The following is a 25,537-nucleotide window of genomic DNA, read 5'->3' as shown; positions in this document are numbered from 1 at the left end:
AAATTGAGTGTCACGCCTAAACATAAGGACTTATGCACACACTTCAACATGTATTTAGTTCAGGATAACCTCCTGAAGCCTAAATGAGCATTAATTTGACCACACAACTCATTCCTATGAAGATACATTCAAACTCAGAAAATGTGCTCAGCTCGGCCTGAAAATGCATTTAAAATAAATAAAACTCAAATTGAGTGTCACGCGTAAACCAAAGGTTTTATGCACACATTTCAACACGTATTTAGTTCACGTTGACCTCCTGAAGCCTAAATGACAATTAATTTGACCACACAACTCATTCCTATGAAGATGCATTCAAACTCAGAAAATGTGCTCAGCTCGGCCTGAAAATGCATTTAAAGCAATAAAAACTCAAAATGAGTGTCACGCCTAAACCAAAGGACTTATGCACACATTTCAACATGTATTTAGTTCAGGTTGACTTCCTGAAGCCTAAATGAGCATTAATTTGACCACACAATTCATTCCTATTAAGATACATTCAAACTCAGAAAATGTGCTCAGCTCGGCCTGAAAATACATTTTAAGCAATAAAATTCAAATTCAGTGTCACGCCAAAACCAAAGGACTTATGCACACATTTCAACACATATCTAGTTCAGGTTGACCTCCTGAAGCCTAAATGAGCATTAATTTGACCTCACAACTTATTCCTATGAAGATACATTCAAAGTCAGAAAACGTGCTCAGCTCAGCATTAATTTGACCACACAACTCATTCCTATCAAGATACATTCAAACTCAGAAAATGTGCTCAGCTCGGCCTGAAAATACATTTAAAGCAATAAACCTCAAATTGAGTGTCACACCTAAACCAAAGGACTTATGCACACACTCAACATGTATTTAGTTCAGGTTGACCTCCTGAAGCCTAAATGAGCATTAATTTGACCGCACAACTCATTCCTATGAAGATACATTCAAAGTCAAAAAATGTGCTCAGCTCGGTCTGAAAATGCATTTAAAGCAATAAAAACTCAAATTGAGTGTCACGCCTAAACCAAAGGACTTACGCACACATTTCAACATGTATTTAGTTCAGGTTGACCTCCTGAAGCCTAAATGAGCATTAATTTGACCACACAACTCATTCCTATGAAGATACATTCAAACTCAGAAAATGTGCTCAACTCGGCCTGAAAATGCATTTAAAATAAATAGAACTCAAATTGAGTGTCACGCGTAAACCAAAGGTTTTATGCACACATTTCAACACATATTTAGTTCAGGTTGACCTCCTGAAGCCTAAATGAGCATTAATTTGACCACACAACTCATTCCTATGAATATACATTCAAAGTAAGAAAATGTGCTCAGCTCGGCCTGAAAATGCATTTAAAATAAATAAAACTCAAATTGAGTGTCACACGTAAACCAAAGGTTTTATGCACACATTTCAACGCGTATTTAGTTCAGGTTGACCTCCTGAAGCCTAAATGAGCATTAATTTGACCACACAACTCATTCCTATGAATATACATTCAAAGTCAGAAAATGTGCTCACCTCGGCCTGAAAATGCATTTAAAATAAATAAAACTCAAATTGAGTGTCACGCGTAAATCAAAGGTTTTATGTACACATTTCAACACATATTTAGTTCAGGATAACCTCCTGAAGCCTAAATGAGCATTAATTTGACCGCACAACTCATTCCTATGAAGATACATTCAAAGTCAAAAAATGTGCTCAGCTCGGTCTGAAAATGCATTTAAAGCAATAAAAACTCAAATTGAGTGTCGCGCCTAAAGCAAAGGACTTATGCATTTCAACTGAAGCCTAAATGAGCATTAATTTGACCACACAACTCATTCCTATGAAGATACATTCAAACTCAGAAAATGTGCTCAACTCGGCCTGAAAATGCATTTAAAATAAATAGAACTCAAATTGAGTGTCACGCGTAAACCAAAGGTTTTATGCACACATTTCAACACATATTTAGTTCAGGTTGACCTCCTGAAGCCTAAATGAGCATTAATTTGACCACACAACTCATTCCTATGAATATACATTCAAAGTAAGAAAATGTGCTCAGCTCGGTCTGAAAATGCATTTAAAGCAATAAAAACTCAAATTGAGTGTCACGCCTAAACCAAAGGACTTACGCACACATTTCAACATGTATTTTGTTCAGGTTGACCTCCTGAAGCCTAAATGAGCATTAATTTGACCGCACAACTCATTCCTATGAAGATACATTCAAAGTCAAGAAATGTGCTCAGCTCGGTCTGAAAATGCATTTAAAGCAATAAAAACTCAAATTGAGTGTCACGCCTAAACCAAAGGACTTACGCACACATTTCAACATGTATTTTGTTCAGGTTGACCTCCTGAAGCCTAAATGAGCATTAATTTGACCGCACAACTCATTCCTATGAAGATACATTCAAAGTCAAAAAATGTGCTCAGCTTGGTCTGAAAATGCATTTAAAGCAATAAAAACTCAAATTGAGTGTCACGCCTAAACCAAAGGACTTGTGCACACATTTCAACATGTATTTAGTTCAGGTTGACCTCCTGAAGCCTAAATGAGCATTAATTTGACCACACAACTCATTCCTATGAAGATACATTCAAACTCAGAAAATGTGCTCAGCTCGGCCTGAAAATGCATTTAAAATAAATAAAACTCAAATTGAGTGTCACGCGTAAACTAAAGGTTTTATGCACACATTTCAACACGTATTTAGTTCAGGTTGACCTCCTGAAGCCTAAATGAGCATTAATTTGACCGCACAACTCATTCCTATGAAGATGCATTCAAACTCAGAAAACGTGCTCAATTCGGCCTGAAAGTGCATTTAAAGCAATAAAAACTCAAAATTGAGTGTCACGCCTAAACATAAGGACTTATGCACACACTTCAACATGTATTTAGTTCAGGATAACCTCCTGAAGCCTAAATGAGCATTAATTTGACCACACAACTCATTCCTATGAAGATACATTCAAACTCAGAAAATGTGCTCAGCTCGGCCTGAAAATGCATTTAAAATAAATAAAACTCAAATTGAGTGTCACGCGTAAACCAAAGGTTTTATGCACACATTTCAACACGTATTTAGTTCACGTTGACCTCCTGAAGCCTAAATGACAATTAATTTGACCACACAACTCATTCCTATGAAGATGCATTCAAACTCAGAAAATGTGCTCAGCTCGGCCTGAAAATGCATTTAAAGCAATAAAAACTCAAAATGAGTGTCACGCCTAAACCAAAGGACTTATGCACACATTTCAACATGTATTTAGTTCAGGTTGACTTCCTGAAGCCTAAATGAGCATTAATTTGACCACACAATTCATTCCTATTAAGATACATTCAAACTCAGAAAATGTGCTCAGCTCGGCCTGAAAATACATTTTAAGCAATAAAATTCAAATTCAGTGTCACGCCAAAACCAAAGGACTTATGCACACATTTCAACACATATCTAGTTCAGGTTGACCTCCTGAAGCCTAAATGAGCATTAATTTGACCTCAGAACTTATTCCTATGAAGATACATTCAAAGTCAGAAAACGTGCTCAGCTCAGCATTAATTTGACCACACAACTCATTCCTATCAAGATACATTCAAACTCAGAAAATGTGCTCAGCTCGGCCTGAAAATACATTTAAAGCAATAAACCTCAAATTGAGTGTCACACCTAAACCAAAGGACTTATGCACACACTCAACATGTATTTAGTTCAGGTTGACCTCCTGAAGCCTAAATGAGCATTAATTTGACCGCACAACTCATTCCTATGAAGATACATTCAAAGTCAAAAAATGTGCTCAGCTCGGTCTGAAAATGCATTTAAAGCAATAAAAACTCAAATTGAGTGTCACGCCTAAACCAAAGGACTTACGCACACATTTCAACATGTATTTAGTTCAGGTTGACCTCCTGAAGCCTAAATGAGCATTAATTTGACCACACAACTCATTCCTATGAAGATACATTCAAACTCAGAAAATGTGCTCAACTCGGCCTGAAAATGCATTTAAAATAAATAGAACTCAAATTGAGTGTCACGCGTAAACCAAAGGTTTTATGCACACATTTCAACACATATTTAGTTCAGGTTGACCTCCTGAAGCCTAAATGAGCATTAATTTGACCACACAACTCATTCCTATGAATATACATTCAAAGTAAGAAAATGTGCTCAGCTCGGCCTGAAAATGCATTTAAAATAAATAAAACTCAAATTGAGTGTCACACGTAAACCAAAGGTTTTATGCACACATTTCAACGCGTATTTAGTTCAGGTTGACCTCCTGAAGCCTAAATGAGCATTAATTTGACCACACAACTCATTCCTATGAATATACATTCAAAGTCAGAAAATGTGCTCACCTCGGCCTGAAAATGCATTTAAAATAAATAAAACTCAAATTGAGTGTCACGCGTAAATCAAAGGTTTTATGTACACATTTCAACACATATTTAGTTCAGGATAACCTCCTGAAGCCTAAATGAGCATTAATTTGACCGCACAACTCATTCCTATGAAGATACATTCAAAGTCAAAAAATGTGCTCAGCTCGGTCTGAAAATGCATTTAAAGCAATAAAAACTCAAATTGAGTGTCGCGCCTAAAGCAAAGGACTTATGCATTTCAACTGAAGCCTAAATGAGCATTAATTTGACCACACAACTCATTCCTATGAAGATACATTCAAACTCAGAAAATGTGCTCAACTCGGCCTGAAAATGCATTTAAAATAAATAGAACTCAAATTGAGTGTCACGCGTAAACCAAAGGTTTTATGCACACATTTCAACACATATTTAGTTCAGGTTGACCTCCTGAAGCCTAAATGAGCATTAATTTGACCACACAACTCATTCCTATGAATATACATTCAAAGTAAGAAAATGTGCTCAGCTCGGCCTGAAAATGCATTTAAAATAAATAAAACTCAAATTGAGTGTCACACGTAAACCAAAGGTTTTATGCACACATTTCAACGCGTATTTAGTTCAGGTTGACCTCCTGAAGCCTAAATGAGCATTAATTTGACCACACAACTCATTCCTATGAATATACATTCAAAGTCAGAAAATGTGCTCACCTCGGCCTGAAAATGCATTTAAAATAGATAAAACTCAAATTGAGTGTCACGCGTAAACCAAAGGTTTTATGTACACATTTCAACACATATTTAGTTCAGGTTAACCTCCTGAAGCCTAAATGAGCATTAATTTGACCGCACAACTCATTCCTATGAAGATACATTCAAAGTCAAAAAATGTGCTCAGCTCGGTCTGAAAATGCATTTAAAGCAATAAAAACTCAAATTGAGTGTCACGCCTAAAGCAAAGGACTTATGCATTTCAACTGAAGCCTAAATGAGCATTAATTTGACCACACAACTCATTCCTATGAAGATACATTCAAACTCAGAAAATGTGCTCAACTCGGCCTGAAAATGCATTTAAAATAAATAGAACTCAAATTGAGTGTCACGCGTAAACCAAAGGTTTTATGCACACATTTCAACACATATTTAGTTCAGGTTGACCTCCTGAAGCCTAAATGAGCATTAATTTGACCACACAACTCATTCCTATGAATATACATTCAAAGTAAGAAAATGTGCTCAGCTCGGCCTGAAAATGCATTTAAAATAAATAAAACTCAAATTGAGTGTCACACGTAAACCAAAGGTTTTATGCACACATTTCAACGCGTATTTAGTTCAGGTTGACCTCCTGAAGCCTAAATGAGCATTAATTTGACCACACAACTCATTCCTATGAATATACATTCAAAGTCAGAAAATGTGCTCACCTCGGCCTGAAAATGCATTTAAAATAGATAAAACTCAAATTGAGTGTCACGCGTAAACCAAAGGTTTTATGTACACATTTCAACACATATTTAGTTCAGGTTAACCTCCTGAAGCCTAAATGAGCATTAATTTGACCGCACAACTCATTCCTATGAAGATACATTCAAAGTCAAAAAATGTGCTCAGCTCTGTCTGAAAATGCATTTAAAGCAATAAAAACTCAAATTGAGTGTCACGCCTAAAGCAAAGGACTTATGCACACACTTCAACATGTATTTTGTTCAGGATGACCCCCTAAAGCCTAAATGAGCATTAATTTGACCACAGAACTCATTAATAATACATTTATTTGTGGGCGCCTTTCTAGAAACTCAAGGACACCTTACAACAAGCAGTTAAAATCACGAGTACAATGTTAAAAAACTACATCAAATAAGATAAGAAAAAAATACAACAAAATAAATAAATAAAACAATGGCTTTATGGTCTGAGTGAATAGGCTTGTCGAAACAGATGTGTTTTGAGGCGGGATTTGAAATGTGTTAATGAGGCTGTATTACGAAGGTCAGCGGGGAGTGAGTTCCATAGCTGGGGAGCAGAGCGACTGAAGGCTCTATTTCCCATGGTGACGAGGCGAGCAGGGGGGACAGAGAGGAGGACAGAGGAGGAGGAACGAAGAGAGCGGACAGGCGTAGGAATATGGATGAGGTCAGATAGGTATGGAGGGGCTAGGTCATGAATGGATTTGAATGTGAGTAGCAGGATTTTATATTGAATGCGGTGTAAAATGGGAAGCCAGTGGAGATGTTGAAGGACAGGTGTAATATGGTTTATGTATGGCGTGAGTGTGATAATGCGGGCGGCTGAATTTTGGACCAGCTGAAGCTTATGGAGGGTTTTTTGAGGGAGACCAAACAGAAGGGAATTACAGTAATCGAGTCGCGAGGTGACGAGGGTGTGTACAAGTATAGCAGTGGACTGAGGAGTGAGAGAAGAGCGCAGCCGGTGGATGTTTCGAAGATGATAATATGCAGAACGAGTGATGTGGTTGATATGTGAGGTGAAGGAGAGGGTGCTATCAAGGATGACACCCAGACTCTTGACCTGAGGGGAGGGGGAGATGGAAGAGCTTTCGAAGGGAATGGAGAAATTGTTTATTTTGTTTAGATTGGATTTAGTGCCAATAAGGAGGAATTCAGTTTTATTGCTATTCAGTTTGAGGAAATTTGAGGTGAACCAAGATTTTAATTCCTGCAGGCAGTTGGTTAGGGAGGATGGTGGAAGTATGGTATTAGGTTTGGTAGAGATGTAGAGCTGGGTGTCATCCGCGTAGCAATGAAAATGAATGTGATGTTTCCTGAAGATATTACCCACGGGAAGAAGATAGATTAGAAATAGCAATGGGCCAAGGACAGAACCCTGAGGAACACCTGAAGTGAGGGGAAAGGGGTGAGATCTAAAACGTTTGAGCTGGATAAACTGGGTGCGGTCAGAAAGATAGGAGCGGAACCAGGAGAGGGGGATGCTGGTGATGCCAATGGAGGAGAGTCTGTCGAGGAGGATGGAGTGAGAGATGGTGTCAAAGGCTGCACTGAGGTCAAGCAGGAGGAGGATGGCGAGTGAACCGGAGTCAGCAGAGAGAAGAAGGTCATTGCATATTTTGAGGAGGGCAGTTTCAGTACTATGGAGGGGACGGAAGCCAGATTGAAATTGTTCGTATAGCTTATTGGAGGAAAGATGGGTGTGAAGTTGAGCAGCTACTGTTTTCTCTAGAAGTTTGGAGATGAACGGAAGGTTTGATATGGGACGAAAGTTGTTCAAGTCGCAGGGATCAGAGCCAGGTTTCTTCAGTATGGGAGTGACAGCAGCAGTTTTGAGATGAGATGGTACAATGCCAGTAGAGAGGGAAGTTTGAATAATGTTAGTGATGAGAGGGGAGAGGGCCGGGATAGAAGCTTTGACTAAAACAGTAGGGAGAGGGTCAAGCTGACAAGTAGAGGATTTGGACTTCTGGATTAAGATGGAGATTTGGTGGACAGATGGGGATGTGAATGCAGAGAATAGGTGGGTAGGAACCGGGGAGAATGGAGAAGGAGGGTTAGGAGCAGCTGAAGGGGTGAGTTGCTGGTGGATAAGTTGGATTTTGGATGTAAAAAATGAGGCCAGAGTATTACAAAAATCAGTGGAATAGAGATGTGAGGGAAGAGTGTCAGCAGGTTTAGTGAGTTTAGAAATGAGTGAAAAGAGTGATCTGGGGTTGCCTTCATTGGAACTGATTAATCCAGAGTAGAAGATTGATTTGGCTTTGGATATTGAGTCCTTGTAATGGAGAAAGTGGGTAGTGTACATTTCTTTATGAATGGCGAGTCCAGTTTTTCTATATAATCTTTCAAGTTGACGGCCTTTTGATTTAAGTTGTCTGAGGGTAGGGGTAAACCAGGGTGCTGTTTGGTTGAAGGAGACAGTTCGGGTTTTGAGTGGGGCCAGGATATTGAGAATGTTATGGAGATTTGTATTGTAGTGTGTCAAAAACTCATCTGTTGTAGAAAGACAATCAGTACTGGGGAGGTTGTTGATAAGTGATTCTAAATTGTCCGGGTTAATGTCCTTGATTTTACGGAAATGTATAATGCGTTGTGGGTTGGATTTGAAAAATGACAGGTTAACATTGAATGAAAGCAATAGATGATCTGTGTATGGGAGGAGATCGGTTTTACAGTTTGTTGGTGATAATCCAATACAGCAGATCAAGTCCAGAATATGTCCTTTACTGTGTGTGGGAAAGTTGACATACTGTTGAAAACCAAAACTGTCCAGACAGGAGGTAAAGTCTTTGGTAAGTGAGTTATTGATATTGTCCATGTGTATATTAAAATCTCCTAAGAGAATCACATTTGGTGATAGTGTATACAGATGAGTGAGGAGTGTAGTAATGTCAGTGATAAAATTCTTGTTTGGTTTTGGTGGACGGTAAATAGTGGCAATCAGTGTGGGAGTTGATCCAGAGAGCTGTATAACTGTCGCTTCAAAAGATAAAAAAGCAGGCACATTTACAGGTGCAAATTTCCAATCCTCGCGCAGAATCATCGCGAGGCCGCCTCCCCTCCCAGTCGTGCGCGGCACAGCGTGATAAACAAAGCCCGGTGGAGTAGCTTCATTAAGAGTACCATAATCATCTGGCTGCTGCCAGGTCTCAGTCAGACACAGAATGTCAAACTCACGGTCTGTCAGGAGGTCGTGGACGAACTGGCCCTTGCTCGTAAGGGAGCGGATGTTCAGTAGGCCAACGTTGACAGGAGTGCAGCTGCGAGTGACCGCGATGCTATCCGACCTCGGGACGCGTGTCAACACAGAGGCATCCGCACGGCGTCCGGTGTTCTTCCGTGGGCGGCGAGCGGTGGACCAGAACGACCTGATGGAGCTGGAGTTGTCGTATTGATAGTTTCGGCGTGAGCCCCGGTGAGTGCACCTTCGCCGGGGCACGTAAAGGATGTCCGGGTGTTTGGGTGTTCATTCCTATGAAGATACATTCAAACTCTGAAAACGTGCTCAGCTCGGCCTGAAATTGCATTTAAAGCAATAAAAACTCAAATTGAGTGTCACGCGTAAACCAAAGGACTTGTGCACACATTTCAACATGTATTTAGTTCAGGTTGACCTCCTGAAGCCTAAATGAGCATTAATTTGACCACACAACTCATTCCTATGAAGATACATTCAAACTCAGAAAATGTGCTCAGCTCGGCCTGAAAATGCATTTAAAATAAATAAAACTCAAATTGAGTGTCACGCGTAAACCAAAGGTTTTATGCACACATTTGAACATGCATTTTGTTCAGGTTGACTTCCTGATGACTAAATGAGCATTAATTTGACCACACAAATCATTCCTATAAAGATACATTCAAAGTCAGAAAACGTGCTCAGCTCAGCATTAATTTGACCACACAACTCATTCCAATGATGATACATTCAAACTCAGAAAATGTGCTCAGCTCGGCCTGAAAATACATTTAAAGCAATAAACCTCAAATTGAGTGTCACACCTAAACCAAAGGACTTATGCACAAACTCAACATGTATTTAGTTCAGGTTGACCTCCTGAAGCCTAAATGAGCATTAATTTGACCACACAACTCATTCCTATGAAGATACATTCAAACTCAGAAAACGTGCTCAATTCGGCCTGAAAGTGCATTTAAAGCAATAAAAACTCAAAATTGAGTGTCACGCCTAAACATAAGGACTTATGCACACACTTCAACATGTATTTAGTTCAGGATAACCTCCTGAAGCCTAAATGAGCATTAATTTGACCACACAACTCATTCCTATGAAGATACATTCAAACTCACAAAATGTGCTCAGCTCGGCCTGAAAATACATTTAAAGCAATAAACCTCAAATTGAGTGTCACACCTAAACCAAAGGACTTATGCACACATTTCAACATGTATTTAGTTCAGGTTGACCTCCTGAAGCCTAAATGACCATTAATTTGACCGCACAACTCATTCCTATGAAGATACATTCTAAGTCAAAAAATGTGCTCAGCTCGGCCTGAAAATGCATTTAAAGCAATAAAAACTCAAATTGAGTGTCACGCCTAAACCAAAACATTATGTCAACATTTCAACATGTATTTAGTTCAGGCTGACATCCTGAAGCCTAAATGATCATTAATTTGACCTCACGCATAAACCAAAGGTTTTATGCACACATTTGAACATGCATTTTGTTCAGGTTGACCTCCTGATGACTAAATGAGCATTAATTCGACCACACAACTCATTCCTATAAAGATACATTCAAAGTCAGAAAACGTGCTCAGCTCAGCATTAATTTGACCACACAACTCATTCCTACGAAGATACATTCAAACTCAGAAAATGTGCTCAGCTCGGCCTGAAAATACATTTTAAGCAATAAAACTCAAATTGAGTGTCACGCCTAAGCCAAAGGACTTATGCACACACTAAACATGTATTTAGTTCAGGTTGACCTCCTGAAGCCTAAATGAGCATTAATTTGACCACACAACTCATTCCTATGAAGATACATTCAAACTCAGAAAACGTGCTCAATTCGGCCTGAAAGTGCATTTAAAGCAATAAAAACTCAAAATTGAGTGTCACGCCTAAACATAAGGACTTATGCACACACTTCAACATGTATTTAGTTCAGGATAACCTCCTGAAGCCTAAATGAGCATTAATTTGACCACACAACTCATTCCTATGAAGATACATTCAAACTCACAAAATGTGCTCAGCTCGGCCTGAAAATGCATTTAAAATAAATAAAACTCAAATTGAGTGTCACACGTAAACCAAAGGTTTTATGCACACATTTCAACACGTATTTAGTTCAGGTTGACCTCCTGAAGCCCAAATGACAATTACTTTGACCTCACAACTCATTCCTATGAAGATACATTCAAAATCAAAAAACGTGCTCAGCTCGGCCTGAAAATGCATTTAAAGCAATAACAATTCTAATTGAGTTTAACGCCTAAACCAAATGACTTATGCACACACTTCAACGTGTATTTAGTTCAGGTTGACCTCCTGAAGCCTAAATGAGCATTAATTTGACCACACAACTCATTCCTATGAATATACATTCAAAGTCAGAAAATGTGCTAAGCTCGGCCTGAAAATGCATTTAAAATAAATAAGACTCAAATTGAGTGTCACGCATAAACCAAAGGTTTTATGCACACATTTCAACACGTATTTAGTTCAGGTTGACCTCCTGAAGCCTAAATGAGCATTAATTTGACCACACAACTCATTCCTATGAAGATGCATTCAAACTCAGAAATTGTGCTCAGCTCGGCCTGAAAATACATTTTAAGCAATAAAATTCAAATTGAGTGTCACGCCGAAACCAAAGGACTTATGCACACACTAAACATGTATTTAGTTTAGGTTGACCCCCTGAAGCCGAAATGAGCATTAATTTGACCTCACAACTTATTCCTATGAAGATACATTCAAAGTCAAAAAAACGTGCTCAGCTCAGCCTGAAAATGCATTTAAAGCAATAAAAATTCTAATTGAGTGTCACGCCTAAACCAAAGGACTTATGCACACACTAAACATGTATTTAGTTTAGGTTGACCCCCTGAAGCCGAAATGAGCATTAATTTGACCACACAACTCATTCCTATAAAGATACATTCAAAGTCAGAAAACGTGCTCAGCTCAGCATTAATTTGACCACACAACTCATTCCTACGAAGATACATTCAAACTCAGAAAATGTGCTCAGCTCGGCCTGAAAATACATTTTAAGCAATAAAACTCAAATTGAGTGTCACGCCTAAGCCAAAGGACTTATGCACACACTCAACATGTATTTAGTTCAGGTTGACCTCCTGAAGCCTAAATGAGCATTAATTTGACAGCACAACTCATTCCTATGAAGATATATTCAAAGTCAAAAAATGTGCTCAGCTTGGTCTGAAAATGATGGAAACATCAGAAAGAAGGAACACGAGAAACTCGAGAAATCCCAAGGGCTCAGAGAGGAGCTGGAGAGAGCCTGGAAGGTAAAGGGGACAGTCGTGCCTGTGGTGGTCGGAGCACTCGGGGCAGTGACCCCCAAACTAGATGATGAGTGGTTGCAACAGATCCCGGGAACAACATCGGACATCTCAGTCCAGAAATGTGCAGTGCTGGGAACAGCAAGGATACTGCGCAGAACCCTCAAGCTTCCTGGCCTCTGGTAGAGGACCCCAGCTGAATGAGGGATGGACACCACCTGAGGGGTGAGACGAGGATTTTTTTTTTTATAGATATACAGTAGATATATAGATGTACATTTTCCCCTGCAAGAAAAATTGAAAAGCCATTTAAAAAGTCCTTATTGTATTTAGGAGACAGACACAGCACTCCATTAACTTCTATAAATCATGCCACTTCCTTTACACAATGTCATCTTACTCTGAGTATTGCACGGAGGCATCTCTTCATTTAGTTTAACAAGTTAAGCAGCACTTGTGATCGGCCCAAGTTACGGCTGCGCGATGTGAAAGCAATTTCTGATTCCGGTGGACTGTGACAGAACCAGAAATTTTGTCCTGTACTGTTCGGTCAATAGCAAGTACAAAATGTTAGGCCCCTGATTTGGGTAAAAACAAGTGAGAGTTTCTGCATAATTCATATTCCACAAAGGTAAAATTAATCTGAATACCATGTTTAGACCATTGCATGTGCGTAGAATGTATGATTGTAAAGGCATTGAAAATAAAAAAAGACTTCCCCTTTAAATATTCCTGCTGCATAATATATCTCCTTTCCTTTCGTAAAGGATGGTCGGAACCTTTCCTAAGCATTATTAAAATTTAGACGATCTTTGCTCCAGGTGCTACCGGCTCATCTCACTCGGTTAGGATAGGAAAGGAAAGTTCCTATGCCAAAATGATAATCCAAAAAGGGCCCCTGTTGGTGGATAATCAGGCCATGGGAGGTGTGAGTAAATTGTGAGGGGGTGTTGGCTGGAGCTAGAAATAATTTTGGTTTCTTGTCCCTGCAGTAGGTTCATTAAAAGAGCAACCAGTGTTTTCACCACCATGGTCGGATCTTACTCTGGAGGGTAACCCATACAGGCAGGTGGCTTGGACAAAATATTTCAACACTGTCAAAGCTGTGTTGTCTGTGCGCCAGTTGAAGGTACGTTATTAGCCTGGAATTCCCATCAATGCCAGCATGTGTCACAAACCCCCACCTGTAAAACAAACATGAAAAGAATAATGATTAAATACAAGAAAACAATCAAGTTTCATATCTTGTTTGAAATATCATCTCGGTAGAGAAGGTATTGCTGTGCACTTAAGACTACATGGAGGCAATTTGGAGTTTGTGTAACTTGGATATACAAATGATAAAATTCAATTTAATCTGTGCTGTCCATACAATATGGCTTTCTAATGCTCCCACGAGTACAAATATAAGATGATCCCTTATTACCGAATGAGACGCATATGCCCATCTATGTGCCATAAACTATTGGGGAATGGCACATAGTATGTTCTTCTAGCCACAGTCTGGCTCCATCTCTGGGCTGCAGCAGCTGGCTCAATACGGTTGAGGATTTCTCGAACTCTTTTTCTTTGTACTACAATACCATCAGCACGCAGGTATGCCCTCATCATCTGCAACAGGTTCATAAAACAACACAATAAAGAAAGTACACTTTCACAATGAATATAATGATATATACATGAAGGGACAAGAGTATGTAGCAGAACACTTGCTTCCGAGCCTGATCTGGGAAATTGGCTGTGCAATCTTCTGACATGCTCTTCCAGGTCAACATCATGAATGGGAGTAAATCTATTTCTGGCTGAAATCTGAAAAAACTTCATTTTTTTATGCAGGTATGAAGAGGAACAACACAACATCTCCGTGATGGCTCTCACTGTAAAGCCCTGAGTGGGGAGCAGTTCAATTTGATCCCTTGTAATGTCAAGTGCTGGTCTTCCTCGTCTACCTAAAGTATGGAAATAAAAGGATTAAGGAATTCAAGCAAACGAATCACTACGTGTTTTTTATATACTGTATACAGTACAGGCATATAGACACAGATGTACATAAAAGTATATGCAGCTTCAAAACCACGAGCAGCTATTTTCTCTAACCATTTTACTCAAGAAAAAAATAATTCAAACTTATAATTGAATAACTAAAAGATCACTAGTTATTGCTTAAAAGTGTACAGCCATCGCGTTACTTAATAGTCTACTGATTTGCAGGAAAACCACTGGTATAAAACGACGTTTGACAGGGTGATAGAAGGTAAGTCACAGCAAGTCGTCAGTAAAACCCGTGTGTAGTTCGAATAAAAATACATACGAAAAACCAATGACAAAAAAATGGTAGCCATTTTACCTGTGTGCAAACGATGTGCCACATGGGAACAAACACGTCCACCATTAGGAGTGGGTCCCGCAATGATGACAGATCGGAGATCTATTGGACTTTGAATCAAACTTTGAATAGTATCAGCGCTAAACTGGTCACTAACTCTTCTTAAATTAGCAATTGAAATGTTTATCGCGCGTGCTTCACTTTCACCGGCAGACCCTTGATGACAGGCACTCTCTATTGCCCTGCACCTTCGCCGAATACGTCTCAGGACACTGTCCGCCATTGTTGTTTTAAAAAACTAAGTGGGCACAGAATTTCCAAAATCATGAGCCCTGACTGGTGGGATGACACTATTTTGAAACGTACAGCCAATAGGATACCGTTACATGTTTTCGTAATCATCCTTATTTGCATTTAATGCAAGTACAGTGTAATGTCACTAGCACTACAAGTGGGCACATTTATGGCCTTACATGTTCACTAGTAAGCGTCAAAATCATCTTACCAGTGAACTAGTGGGCACATTTATGGCCTTAAATGTTCAGTAGTAAGCGTCAAAATAATCTTATTAGTGAACTAGTGGGCGTTTTGCGGCTTACATGTTCACTAGTAAGCGTCAAAATGACCTTACTAGTAAACTAGTGAGCGTTTTGTGGCTTACATGTTCACTAGTAAGCGTCAAAATGACCTTACTAGTAAACTAGTGAGCGTTTTGTGGATTACATGTTCACTAGTAAGCGTCAAAATGATCTTACTAGTGAACTATTGGGCGTTTTGTGGCTTACATGTTCACTAGTAAGCCTCAAAATGATCTTACTAGTGAACTAGTAGGCGATGTGTGGCTTACATGTCAACTAGTAAGCCTCAAAATGAACTTACTAGTGAACTAGTGGGCACATTTATGGCCTTACATGTTCACTAGTAAGCGTCAAAATGATCTTACTAGTGAACTAGTGGGCGTTTTGTGGCTTACATGTTCACTAGTAAGCGTCAAAATGACCTTACTAGTGGACTAGTGGGCGTTTTGTGGCTTACATGTTCACTAGTAAGCGTCAAAATGATCTTACTAGTGAACGAGTGAGCGTTTTGTGGCTGACATGTTCATAAATAAGCGTCAAAATGATCTTACTAGGGAACTAGTGGGCGTTTTGTGGCTTACATGTTCACTAGTAAGTGTCAAAATTACCTTACTAGTGAACCAGTGAGCGTTTTGTGGCTTACATGTTCACTAGTAAGCGTCAAAATGACCTTACTAGTGAACTAGTGAGCGTTTTGTGGCTTACATGTTCACTAGTAAGCGTCAAAATGATCTTACTAGTGAACTAGTGGGCGTTCTGTGGCTTACATGTTCACTAGAAGCCTCAAAATTATCTTACTAGTGAACTAGCGGGCGTTTTGTGGCTTACATGTCAACTAGTAAGCCTCAAAATGATCTTACTAGTGAACTAGTGGGCACATTTATGGCCTTACATGTTCACTAGTAAGCGTCAAAATGACCTTACTAGTGAACTAGTGGGCAATATGGAATAAATACTCAAAGGGCTTGCCAGGCAAGCCCATTGAGTATTTAAAGGGTTCAAAGGGCTTGCCTGGCAAGCCCTTTGAGTATTTATTCATCCGTGATGGTATTGTAGACCAATGAGAGCACGTCCGACAGACACGTGGACTTCGGGCGGCCAATCATGATGCATTTCGAGCCAAGCCCCAACAAAAACGGAGGAGAAAACTTTCAGACGCTTTGAAAGCTTTTGGGGTACATATTACTCTTGTTGTTACACAAAATTTTGTTTTACGATTATTTTAGGCGGTAACGTTATGGTGTAAATGTCAAATACGTGGTCAATTTATCAAGATGAAGCCTGCTTAAAAATTTGCTCCAACAATTTTGGAGATGTGTCCGACTTTGACAGCAATGGCGGCAGTTCAACGCTGACAGTCGCAGTCGGGTGCAGATTTATTTCGGCAGGACTTTCTAAAATCTGCCGTTTGCTCTGACAGTTCTCTGTCTGACAGTCACATTTTGTCTTATTACTCACAAGCTAATTGACATTTAAAAAAAGAGTTAATGTTTGGAACACGATTTTGCTCTTACTGTTTGCTGCCTTAGTTCGTTTGAAATATTCGCTTCCTGCATTACATGAAGTACATTTTTTAATATTCACAAGACTGTAACTGTGCATTATAAATAATGTCACATTTGCACTATGTTTTACTGGATCTACAACTAAACTAGGTCCTCGTTTCTGGGAGAGTCCACAGCACCTCCTGTATCACAACCATTCTGCCGGCACACCTTCAGCAGCACGATGTTTCTAACGGGAGCTGGAGGGTGATCAGCTTCATTGAAGAACAGGAGGAGGAGAGGCACAACGTTTGTCATTTGTGATATGTTTTTAGACTTTTCTCCTAACTAAAAAAACTATGTTTTGTTAATTTCTTGATATAGTTCTTGTATTTAAATATTTTAACAATCAAATCTTTTTCAACTGTGTTTTAGATATGAATTGTATGAAATAAATCAGTGAAGCCCCATTCAAATTCTACTCTATCTAATCTGCTCGATCACACTGCTGTCAACCTGCTGTACATCCAAACTCCTTGGCTTACTCGCAGTTGGAGGGTTCCCCCCGAACGGGGGGACAAACCAAGGAACCAATCCCTGCACCCCGAACGGGGTGCCCTTACGGCCGTTTTTTTTTTTTTTCGGCTAACCGCCCCCTGAACCTGGCAGGGTGGCGGGCGGACCTTTTGCTCCAGGCGGGGGACATAGAGACAAATCCGGGGCCCACACAGACACTCTCACGCACGCAACAAACACACACACAACAAACTACCTGGACATGCGACATTTGCACACAACAGATTACAAGAAGACAGACATCCTTCAGATGCAACCACCACACACCACACTGGGTACACAAACATTGCACAAACATAAACACTAGACAATACAACATAACATGGAAATGCAGACTACATCCCAAAACACCACCACGAACAACAACACCTCGTAGGACACCAACAGGCAGCAGAGCACAAACAGACCAAAACAACACACTCGCCTCACCAACACTACCCTCAAACGCAACACGGACAGACAACTCCAACAGAGACACAACAACCGCTGGGCGGCGGAGGGGGGTCTGGGGATCCGGGAGACGGAGTGAGGGCCCGGTCCCCCAATGTCGGGGCACGGGTGGGGTCGACAACAACAACAACAACATCAACCTGCTGTAAATAATGCCTCCATTCATGATTGTAGAAACCCCAGAACGGTAAACATGTGATTATTTTATTTTAAAATATAAGAAGCCTATGTTTTGCAATTGTGCTCATTTTCATTGTATTGCACGACAAATATAATAGATGAGCCGGTTTGGGGACATCATCAACCAAGCTGCTGCTCCAATTGCAATGCGATATATTGTCCTGCTCTCCTAAATTCGCATCTACACCACAAATTATAACATCCTAACTGATTTAGCAACAACTGAAAATTCACATCATTATTTAGTGAGTTGCATAACTGTTGCATTATATGGTGCCCTATTCATTTTATTTAGTATAGCATACATATATAAAAGTGGAAAGATACTGCAGAGCTGTGCCATTACTCTTTATCTCTGTGTACATAATAAATAAACATCACCTACAGATACATTGGTAAAAATTGCTTGATTCCTTCTGTATACTGTAGATATTACGCAAATGGCGGTAAATAATTGTGAAAGCTCAGAATCAGGTTTTAAAGGGTTAATTCTTTGCTGGGTGGAGCTCTTATCATGGAGCCAATAGGAGGTGTCCTCGGGTGGTGTCCGTCCCTCATTCAGCTCGGGTCCTCCACCAGAGGCCAGGAAGCCCGAGGGCCCCGCGCAGTACCCCCGCCGCTCCCAGCACCGCACACCTCCGGACCGAGATGTCCGACGCTGGTCCCGGGATCTGTCGCATCCACCACAACGGCCCTCCTCCGCCCCCCATCCACGACCACGACATCTGGCTGGCTCGCCACCACCATCCCGCCAGTCTGGATCCGGAAGTCCCACAGGATCCCCGCTCCGCCACCCTCCACCACCCTCGGAGGTGCCCCCCACTCCGACCCCGGGGCCCCCAGTCCACACTCCGCACAGATGCCTCGGCAGACCACGCCAGCCACCTGGCCATGGCGCTCCACGCAGGCCCCCCCTGCCAGCATCCCACACCCCGCAGCCACGTGCCGGATCGTCCCAGGCGCCTCCCCGCACAACCCACACCCCGGGTCCTGTCCGGCGCGGCACATCCGGGCCTCGACGGCTCCGGCGCCCAAGGCCCGCTCCTGAGCAGCCAGGATGAGCGCCCCTGCGCTGTCCCCCAGGCCAGTCCCCTCCAGCCACCGATAGGACTTCTTGAGATCAGCCACCTCAGCCACGGTCCGGTGGCACATCCCGCGTAGGGGCCCGCCCCACCACGATGGTCCCCCCCCAGCGCCCGTCCCTCCGCTCCCCACTTGGGGCAAAAAATGAGCACATAACACCATCCAGTGTGGGTCCTTGGGCAAGAGCCTTCACGCTAATGCGTACCTCATACAATGATGAGAGACAATAAAATGAATGACATGCCAGCTCAGACGTCGCCCGGCCAAACAAGGTCTGCGTCAGGTGCTGGGGAACCAGAGCACCTTGATGAAAAATGGAGCAGAGATGGGCAAGATGCAATAACATGGCTCTGTTGGAATGCTACTACTCAAGCAAGCCTAGTCAGAGAGGTTACATGGAGAGAATGTGGGCTAAATGGTTACTTCGAAACCCACAGTCACGGGTGGCCACGAAACAACTCGTAACTCAGTGTTCCAACATCCACAAACGGCAACTGCTGTCACAACTTGAGATTGATGAGGTACAACGCAGGTTCCATGGTGAGGGGCCCCAGGCTGCCAGATCAGAGGAGGAGTTCATACCAGAGTGAATGCAGATGATGAGATTGGGAGGCCAGCCCCAATGAATGAAATGCTGAGCGAGGCAGCAACTGACCTGAAAGCTAAGATCATGGCAAGAATGAAAGCTGGGAAACCTAGAATCCGATTACAACGGCTATGTGAAGTACCACCTGAAAGTCTCTTGGAAAGTGTGAATGCAGCACTGAGGGCGATCCTTACCGTAACGATCACGGAAATGAACTGATATACGCTTCAGCATCAGTGATCCTTGAGATGCTTGGCTATAAGAGCAACCATGGAAGCCATGAGATACATTACCGACCATGGAAAAGACGGTTGGAGGCTAAGATCAAGGCGGCTCGGAAAGATGTGAGTCAATTGACTGAGGTCCAGAGAGGTGTGATGAAAAGGCCGATCCTGAGAGGTACATCCAGATGACCATATATGAAGCACTCGAAACAAAGGCTCCAAGCCTTGTCCAGCCGCCTAAAGCGGTACACGAAAGAGAATGAGGCCAGACGAATAAACAGGCTGTTTGCAACACAACCTGCGAAAGTGTAAGCTCAGTGGCAGGGTCCTAACAACAGAGCTGATCCACCAAGACTGGAAACTGAAAGGTACTGGAGAGGCAGATGGGAGAAGGAGGTTGCACATAACAGCAGTGCACAATGGCTGGTCACCCAAAGAGAGGAGCACAGACACCTCCCTGAACAGAACCCAATTACCATAACAGTGGCAGACATAAAGGAAATAGTCTCAAATATGAAGAACTGGACAGCACCAGGCCCGGACATGGTCCACACTTACTGGCTAAAGAGACTCACAGCACTCCATGAGCGCCCAGCAGCACAAATGAACCAGCTGCCTAGGGATGTGACTCACCCAGGATGGCTAACCGAAGGGCGAACGATCCTTATCATGAAAGATCCCTCAAAGGGTGCAGTCGCATCCAACTATCGGCCAATAACCTGTCCCTCCACAATTTTGGAAGCTCATGTTGCGGCTAAGATAAGTGCACACATGGATCAATACATGAGCGAAGCACGGAAGGGCATTGGTAGAGATACCAGGGGAGCCAAACATCAGCTCCTGGTTGACAGAACAGTCGCACAAGACTGCAGGTCCCGATGTACCAACCTGTGCACAGCCTGGATTGATTAAAAGAAAGCCTATGACTCGATGCCACATACATGGATCACTGAATGCTTGGATGTGTATAAGGTGAACAGGACCCTAAGAGCCTTTGTTGCGAACTTGATGAGGATGTGGAAAACCACACTTGAAGCCAATGGCAAGCCACTTACCCAAGTGTCCATCAAATGTGGCATATACCAAGGTGATGCACTCTCCCCACTGCTGTCCTGCATAGGACTGAACCCCCTAAGCCAAGTAATCACCAAGACAGGCCATGGATACCGCCTCAGAAATGGAGCTACGATCAGTCACCTCCTCTACAAGGATGACATGTAGCTGTTTGCTAAGAGCGAAAGGGACATAGACTCCCTGATCCACACAATCAAGATCTACAGCAGCGACATCGGGATGTCATTCGTGCTGGAGAAATGTAGTCGGATGGTGACTAAGAGAGGAAGGGTAGTCCGCACTGAAGGGGTCTCACTCCCTGAAGGAACAATAGCAGACATTGAGGACAGCCACAAGTACCTCGGTATACCACAAGCCAATGGCAACCTCAAACTGGCAACAAGGAAAGCGGCTATGGCCAAATACCTCCAGCGAGTGAGGCAAGTCCTAAGAAGCCAGCTCAATGGCAAGAATAAGACCCGGGCAATAAACAGCTATGCCCTTTCCAGTGATCAGATACCCTGCAGGAAAAATAAGGTGGCCAAAGGAAGAGATTCAGACCACGGATGTTAAGACCCGAAAGCTCGTTACCATGCATGGAGGGTTCCATACCAAATACAGCACCCTGAGACTGTACACAAGCCGAAAGGAAGGAGGCCGGGGACTAGTGAGTGTGAGAGCCACTGTCCAGGATGAAACATCCAAGCTCCACAAATACATCAAGGAGAAGGCACCAACGGATGATGTACTCAGAGAATGTCTCAGACAATGGGGAACAGAAGATGAGGTGCTGGAAGAGGGACCATCATGGGAGGACAAGCCCCTACACGGGATGTACCACCGGACAATAACTGCCGTGGCCAATCTCAAGAAGTCCTATCAGAGTTCTAGAGAGGGCTGGCCTGAAGGACAGCACAGAGGCACTCATCCTGGCTGCTCAGGAGCAGGCCCTGAGCACCAGAGCCATCGAGGCCTAGATATACCACACCAGCCAAGACCCAAGGTGTAGGTTGTGCAAAGAGGCACCTGAGACGATCTAACACATAACTGCAGGGTGTAAGGTGCTGGCAGGGAAAGCCTATATGGAACGCCATAACCAGGTGGCTGGCATAGTCTACCGAAACATCTGTGCGGAGTATGGACTGGACACCCCAAGGTCAAAATGGGAAACACCTCCGAAGGTGGTGGAGAATGACAGAGCGAAGATCCTATGGGACTTCCAGATCCAGACTGACAAGATGGTAATGGCGAACCAACCAGATATCCTGATGATAGATAAAGGGCAGAGGAAAGCCGTTGTAGTGGATGTAGCGGTCCCAAGTGCTGGAAACATCAGAAAGAAGGAACACGAGAAACTCGAGAAATCCCAAGGGCTCAGAGAGGAGCTGGAGAGAGCCTGGAAGGTAAAGGGGACAGTCGTGCCTGTGGTGGTCGGAGCACTCGGGGCAGTGACCCCCAAACTAGATGATGAGTGGTTGCAACAGATCCCGGGAACAACATCGGACATCTCAGTCCAGAAATGTGCAGTGCTGGGAACAGCAAGGATACTGCGCAGAACCCTCAAGCTTCCTGGCCTCTGGTAGAGGACCCCAGCTGAATGAGGGATGGACACCACCTGAGGGGTGAGACGAGGATTTTTTTTATAGATATACAGTAGATATATAGATGTACATTTTTCCCTGCAAGAAAAATTGAAAAGATCTTATTGTATTTAGGAGACAGACACAGCACTCCATTAGCTTCTATAAATCATGCCACTTCCTTTACACAACGTCATCTTACTCTGAGTATTGCACGGAGGCATCTCTTCATTTAGTTTAACAAGTTAAGCAGCACTTGTGATCGGCCCAAGTTACAGCTGCGCGATGTGAAAGCAATTTCTGCTTCCGGTGGACTGTGACAGAACCAGAAATTTTGTCCTCACAGAAACTGTGATGTACTGTTCGGTCAATAGCAAGTACAAAATGTTAGCCCCCTGATTTGGATAAAAACAAGTGAGATTTTCTACATAATTCATATTCCACAAAGGTAAAATTCATCTGAATACCATGTTTAGACCAGTGTATGTGCATAGAATGTATGATTGTAAAGGCATTGAAAATAAAAAAAGACTTCTCGATGGACTGAATCTGTTTCTCCACTTTGACCACACGTCCCATCATGCTCAGCTCATCCAGAGACTCCAGTTCCGGCGGCGTCTTCTCGCCCTTTTCTGGTCGTGCCTTCTTATCGGCCTGGACGGCGCCTCGCCCGATGATCTGGTCCACCCGCATCTGCAGGCTCTTGATACGGCCCAGCATGTCCAGGTGTCCCGCCGAGTACTGCTCGATGACGTCCTTCACGTCGTACGGACGCAGCGTCTCCTTGAACTTCCTCTTGGCCACCAGGAACTTCAAAATCCTGACGGCTCGTATGAGCGTCTTGACGGCGGGAATGACCTTGTCCATGGCAATGTCGCAGTAGCCTCTGTCGTCCACGCTGTCCTCTCCCAGACCCTCCACGTCAACGGGAGGCCTGGCTTTGAGCCGCAGCGAGGTCCGAACGCGAGTGCGGTCATTGAAGCTCCAGCTTTTCTGCACCTTCCCGGGGCTGGCCGCCTCAGGGACGTTCTCCTGGTTGGGCGAGTGCCTCACGGCCAGGCCGGGCGCCTGGGGCGATGCCTTGTTCCGGATCACCTGCGCCGAGCGGGAGTTGTTCATCCGGATCCTGTTCCGGAAGCCCAGTTTACTGCTGTCCCCCGACATATAGGGGGCGCTGTAAAAAGACTCCTCCAAACTCCTTGGCTTACTCGCAGTTGGAGGGTTCCCCCCGAATGGGGGGACAAATCAAGAAACCAATCCCTGCACCCCGAACGGGGTGCCCTTACGGCCGTTTTTTTTCGGCTAACCGCCCCCTGAACCTGGCAGGGTGGCGGGCGGACTTTTTGCTCCAGGCGGGGGACATAGAGACAAATCCGGGGCCCACACAGACACTCTCACGCGCGCAACAAACACACACACAACAAACTACCTGGACATGCGACATTTGCACACAACAGATTACAAGAAGACAGACATCCTTCAGATGCAACCACCACACACCACACTGGGTACACAAACATTGCACAAACATAAACACTAGACAATACAACATAACATGGAAATGCAGACTACATCCCAAAACACCACCACGAACAACAACACCTCGTAGAACACCAACAGGCAGCAGAGCACAAACAGACCAAAACAACACACTCGCCTCACCAACACTACCCTCAAACGCAACACGGACAGACAACTCCAACAGAGACACAACAAACACAAGACCACCCCCCCAAACCTGGACCTGCAATAGCTGCAATAGAATCATCACACGCAGACAAACCTCACTCAGATGCAACTCAACACACCCACACTGGATACACAGACATTGCTCCGGCATCACCACCCGCCAATACACGAACACGTGGACATGCAGAACACACACGCAAACAACAAACACCCCAACACCACAACCCCCGAACAACCCACAAAGAACAACACCCACCAAGAAAAACAACAAACACACACTGACCATACTACAAATAAACATCAACGGCATCCAAAACAAGAAAACAGAACTAGAAGAACTCGCCTTACAACAGCACGCAGACATCATCACCATACAAGAAACCAAACAAGAAAAACAACACAACACACCTCGTCTCACTAACTACACCAGCATTAGGAAAGACAGAGAACACAAGGGACGAGGAGGACTGCTCACATACATTCACAAATCAGTCACATTCACTCCCATGAACATCCCCAACAACATCAACACCAACACTACAGAAATTCAAACCGTAAAGATTCACATAACCAACCACAAAAGACTACACATATGCAACTTGTATATACCCCCCAGAGATACCACCCGACCAGACCACGCCACAGAAGACACAGACATCACCAACACCTTCCAATACATAAACTGGCTGAACAACACCATTCTAACCGCAGACATCAACGCTCACTCAACACAATGGCACTCTCCCTACGACGACCACAGAGGCACCCACATTGCAGACATACTACAAAACTCCCAACAAATCACTCTAAACACAAACACACCCACCAGAAAACCTACAAACATCAACCAACAACCAACATCACCGGACATCACAACAGCCAGCAACAGCATCACAAACAGAACAACATGGACCACAATACACGCACTCAGTTCAGACCACCTTCCTATCAAAATCACACACAACACGCGTGCTCCTTTCCGCCTACAACAACACCTTCAAACTTACACAAATTACAGGAAAGCAGACTGGGAAGGATACACCTCTGAAATAGAATCAGCACTGGAGAACATAACCATACCTGACAACATCCACACAGCCAACACCATGCTCACAAACCTCATACTTACAGCTGACAAACACCACATACCCCACGGAAAAATAAAAAGCAAATCACTTCTCCTACCACAACACATCAGAACACTCATCAGCCAAAGAAACGACATCAGACAACAAAACCACCAAGACCCACGCATCACAGACCTAAACAAAGAAATAGACACACAAATCCAAAAACACAAACAAGAGCTATGGAAAGAACACTTAACGGATGCATGGAACCACAGACACAAACAACACATACTCTGGAACACAGT

The 25,537-nt window shown here is 43.0% G+C and overlaps 2 protein-coding genes across 2 annotated transcripts in view; both read right to left on the bottom strand.

Annotated features, from left to right (window-relative positions):
- The window catches only part of uevld (UEV and lactate/malate dehyrogenase domains), an 82,326-nt gene extending 57,023 nt beyond the window's left edge, over nt 1–25,303 (bottom strand). The window contains exon 1 of the mRNA XM_052060098.1: nt 25,294–25,303. The gene's annotated coding sequence lies outside the window, so the exon portion shown is untranslated. The remainder of the gene's footprint in view (nt 1–25,293) is intronic.
- LOC127597359 (potassium voltage-gated channel subfamily KQT member 4-like) lies at nt 22,681–23,637 on the bottom strand. Its single transcript, XM_052060348.1, has one exon. The coding sequence runs from the start codon at nt 23,635–23,637 to the stop codon at nt 22,861–22,863; it is 777 nt and encodes a 258-aa protein (XP_051916308.1). The 3' UTR covers nt 22,681–22,860.
- Nucleotides 25,304–25,537: the final 234 nt, after the last annotated feature.

Source organism: Hippocampus zosterae, chromosome 3, assembly GCF_025434085.1.
Source record: "Hippocampus zosterae strain Florida chromosome 3, ASM2543408v3, whole genome shotgun sequence".
Classification (NCBI taxonomy): Eukaryota; Metazoa; Chordata; class Actinopteri; order Syngnathiformes; family Syngnathidae; genus Hippocampus; species Hippocampus zosterae.
The sequence above is the reverse complement of the archived record's forward strand: the minus strand, read 5'-3'. Positions and strand labels throughout refer to the sequence as shown.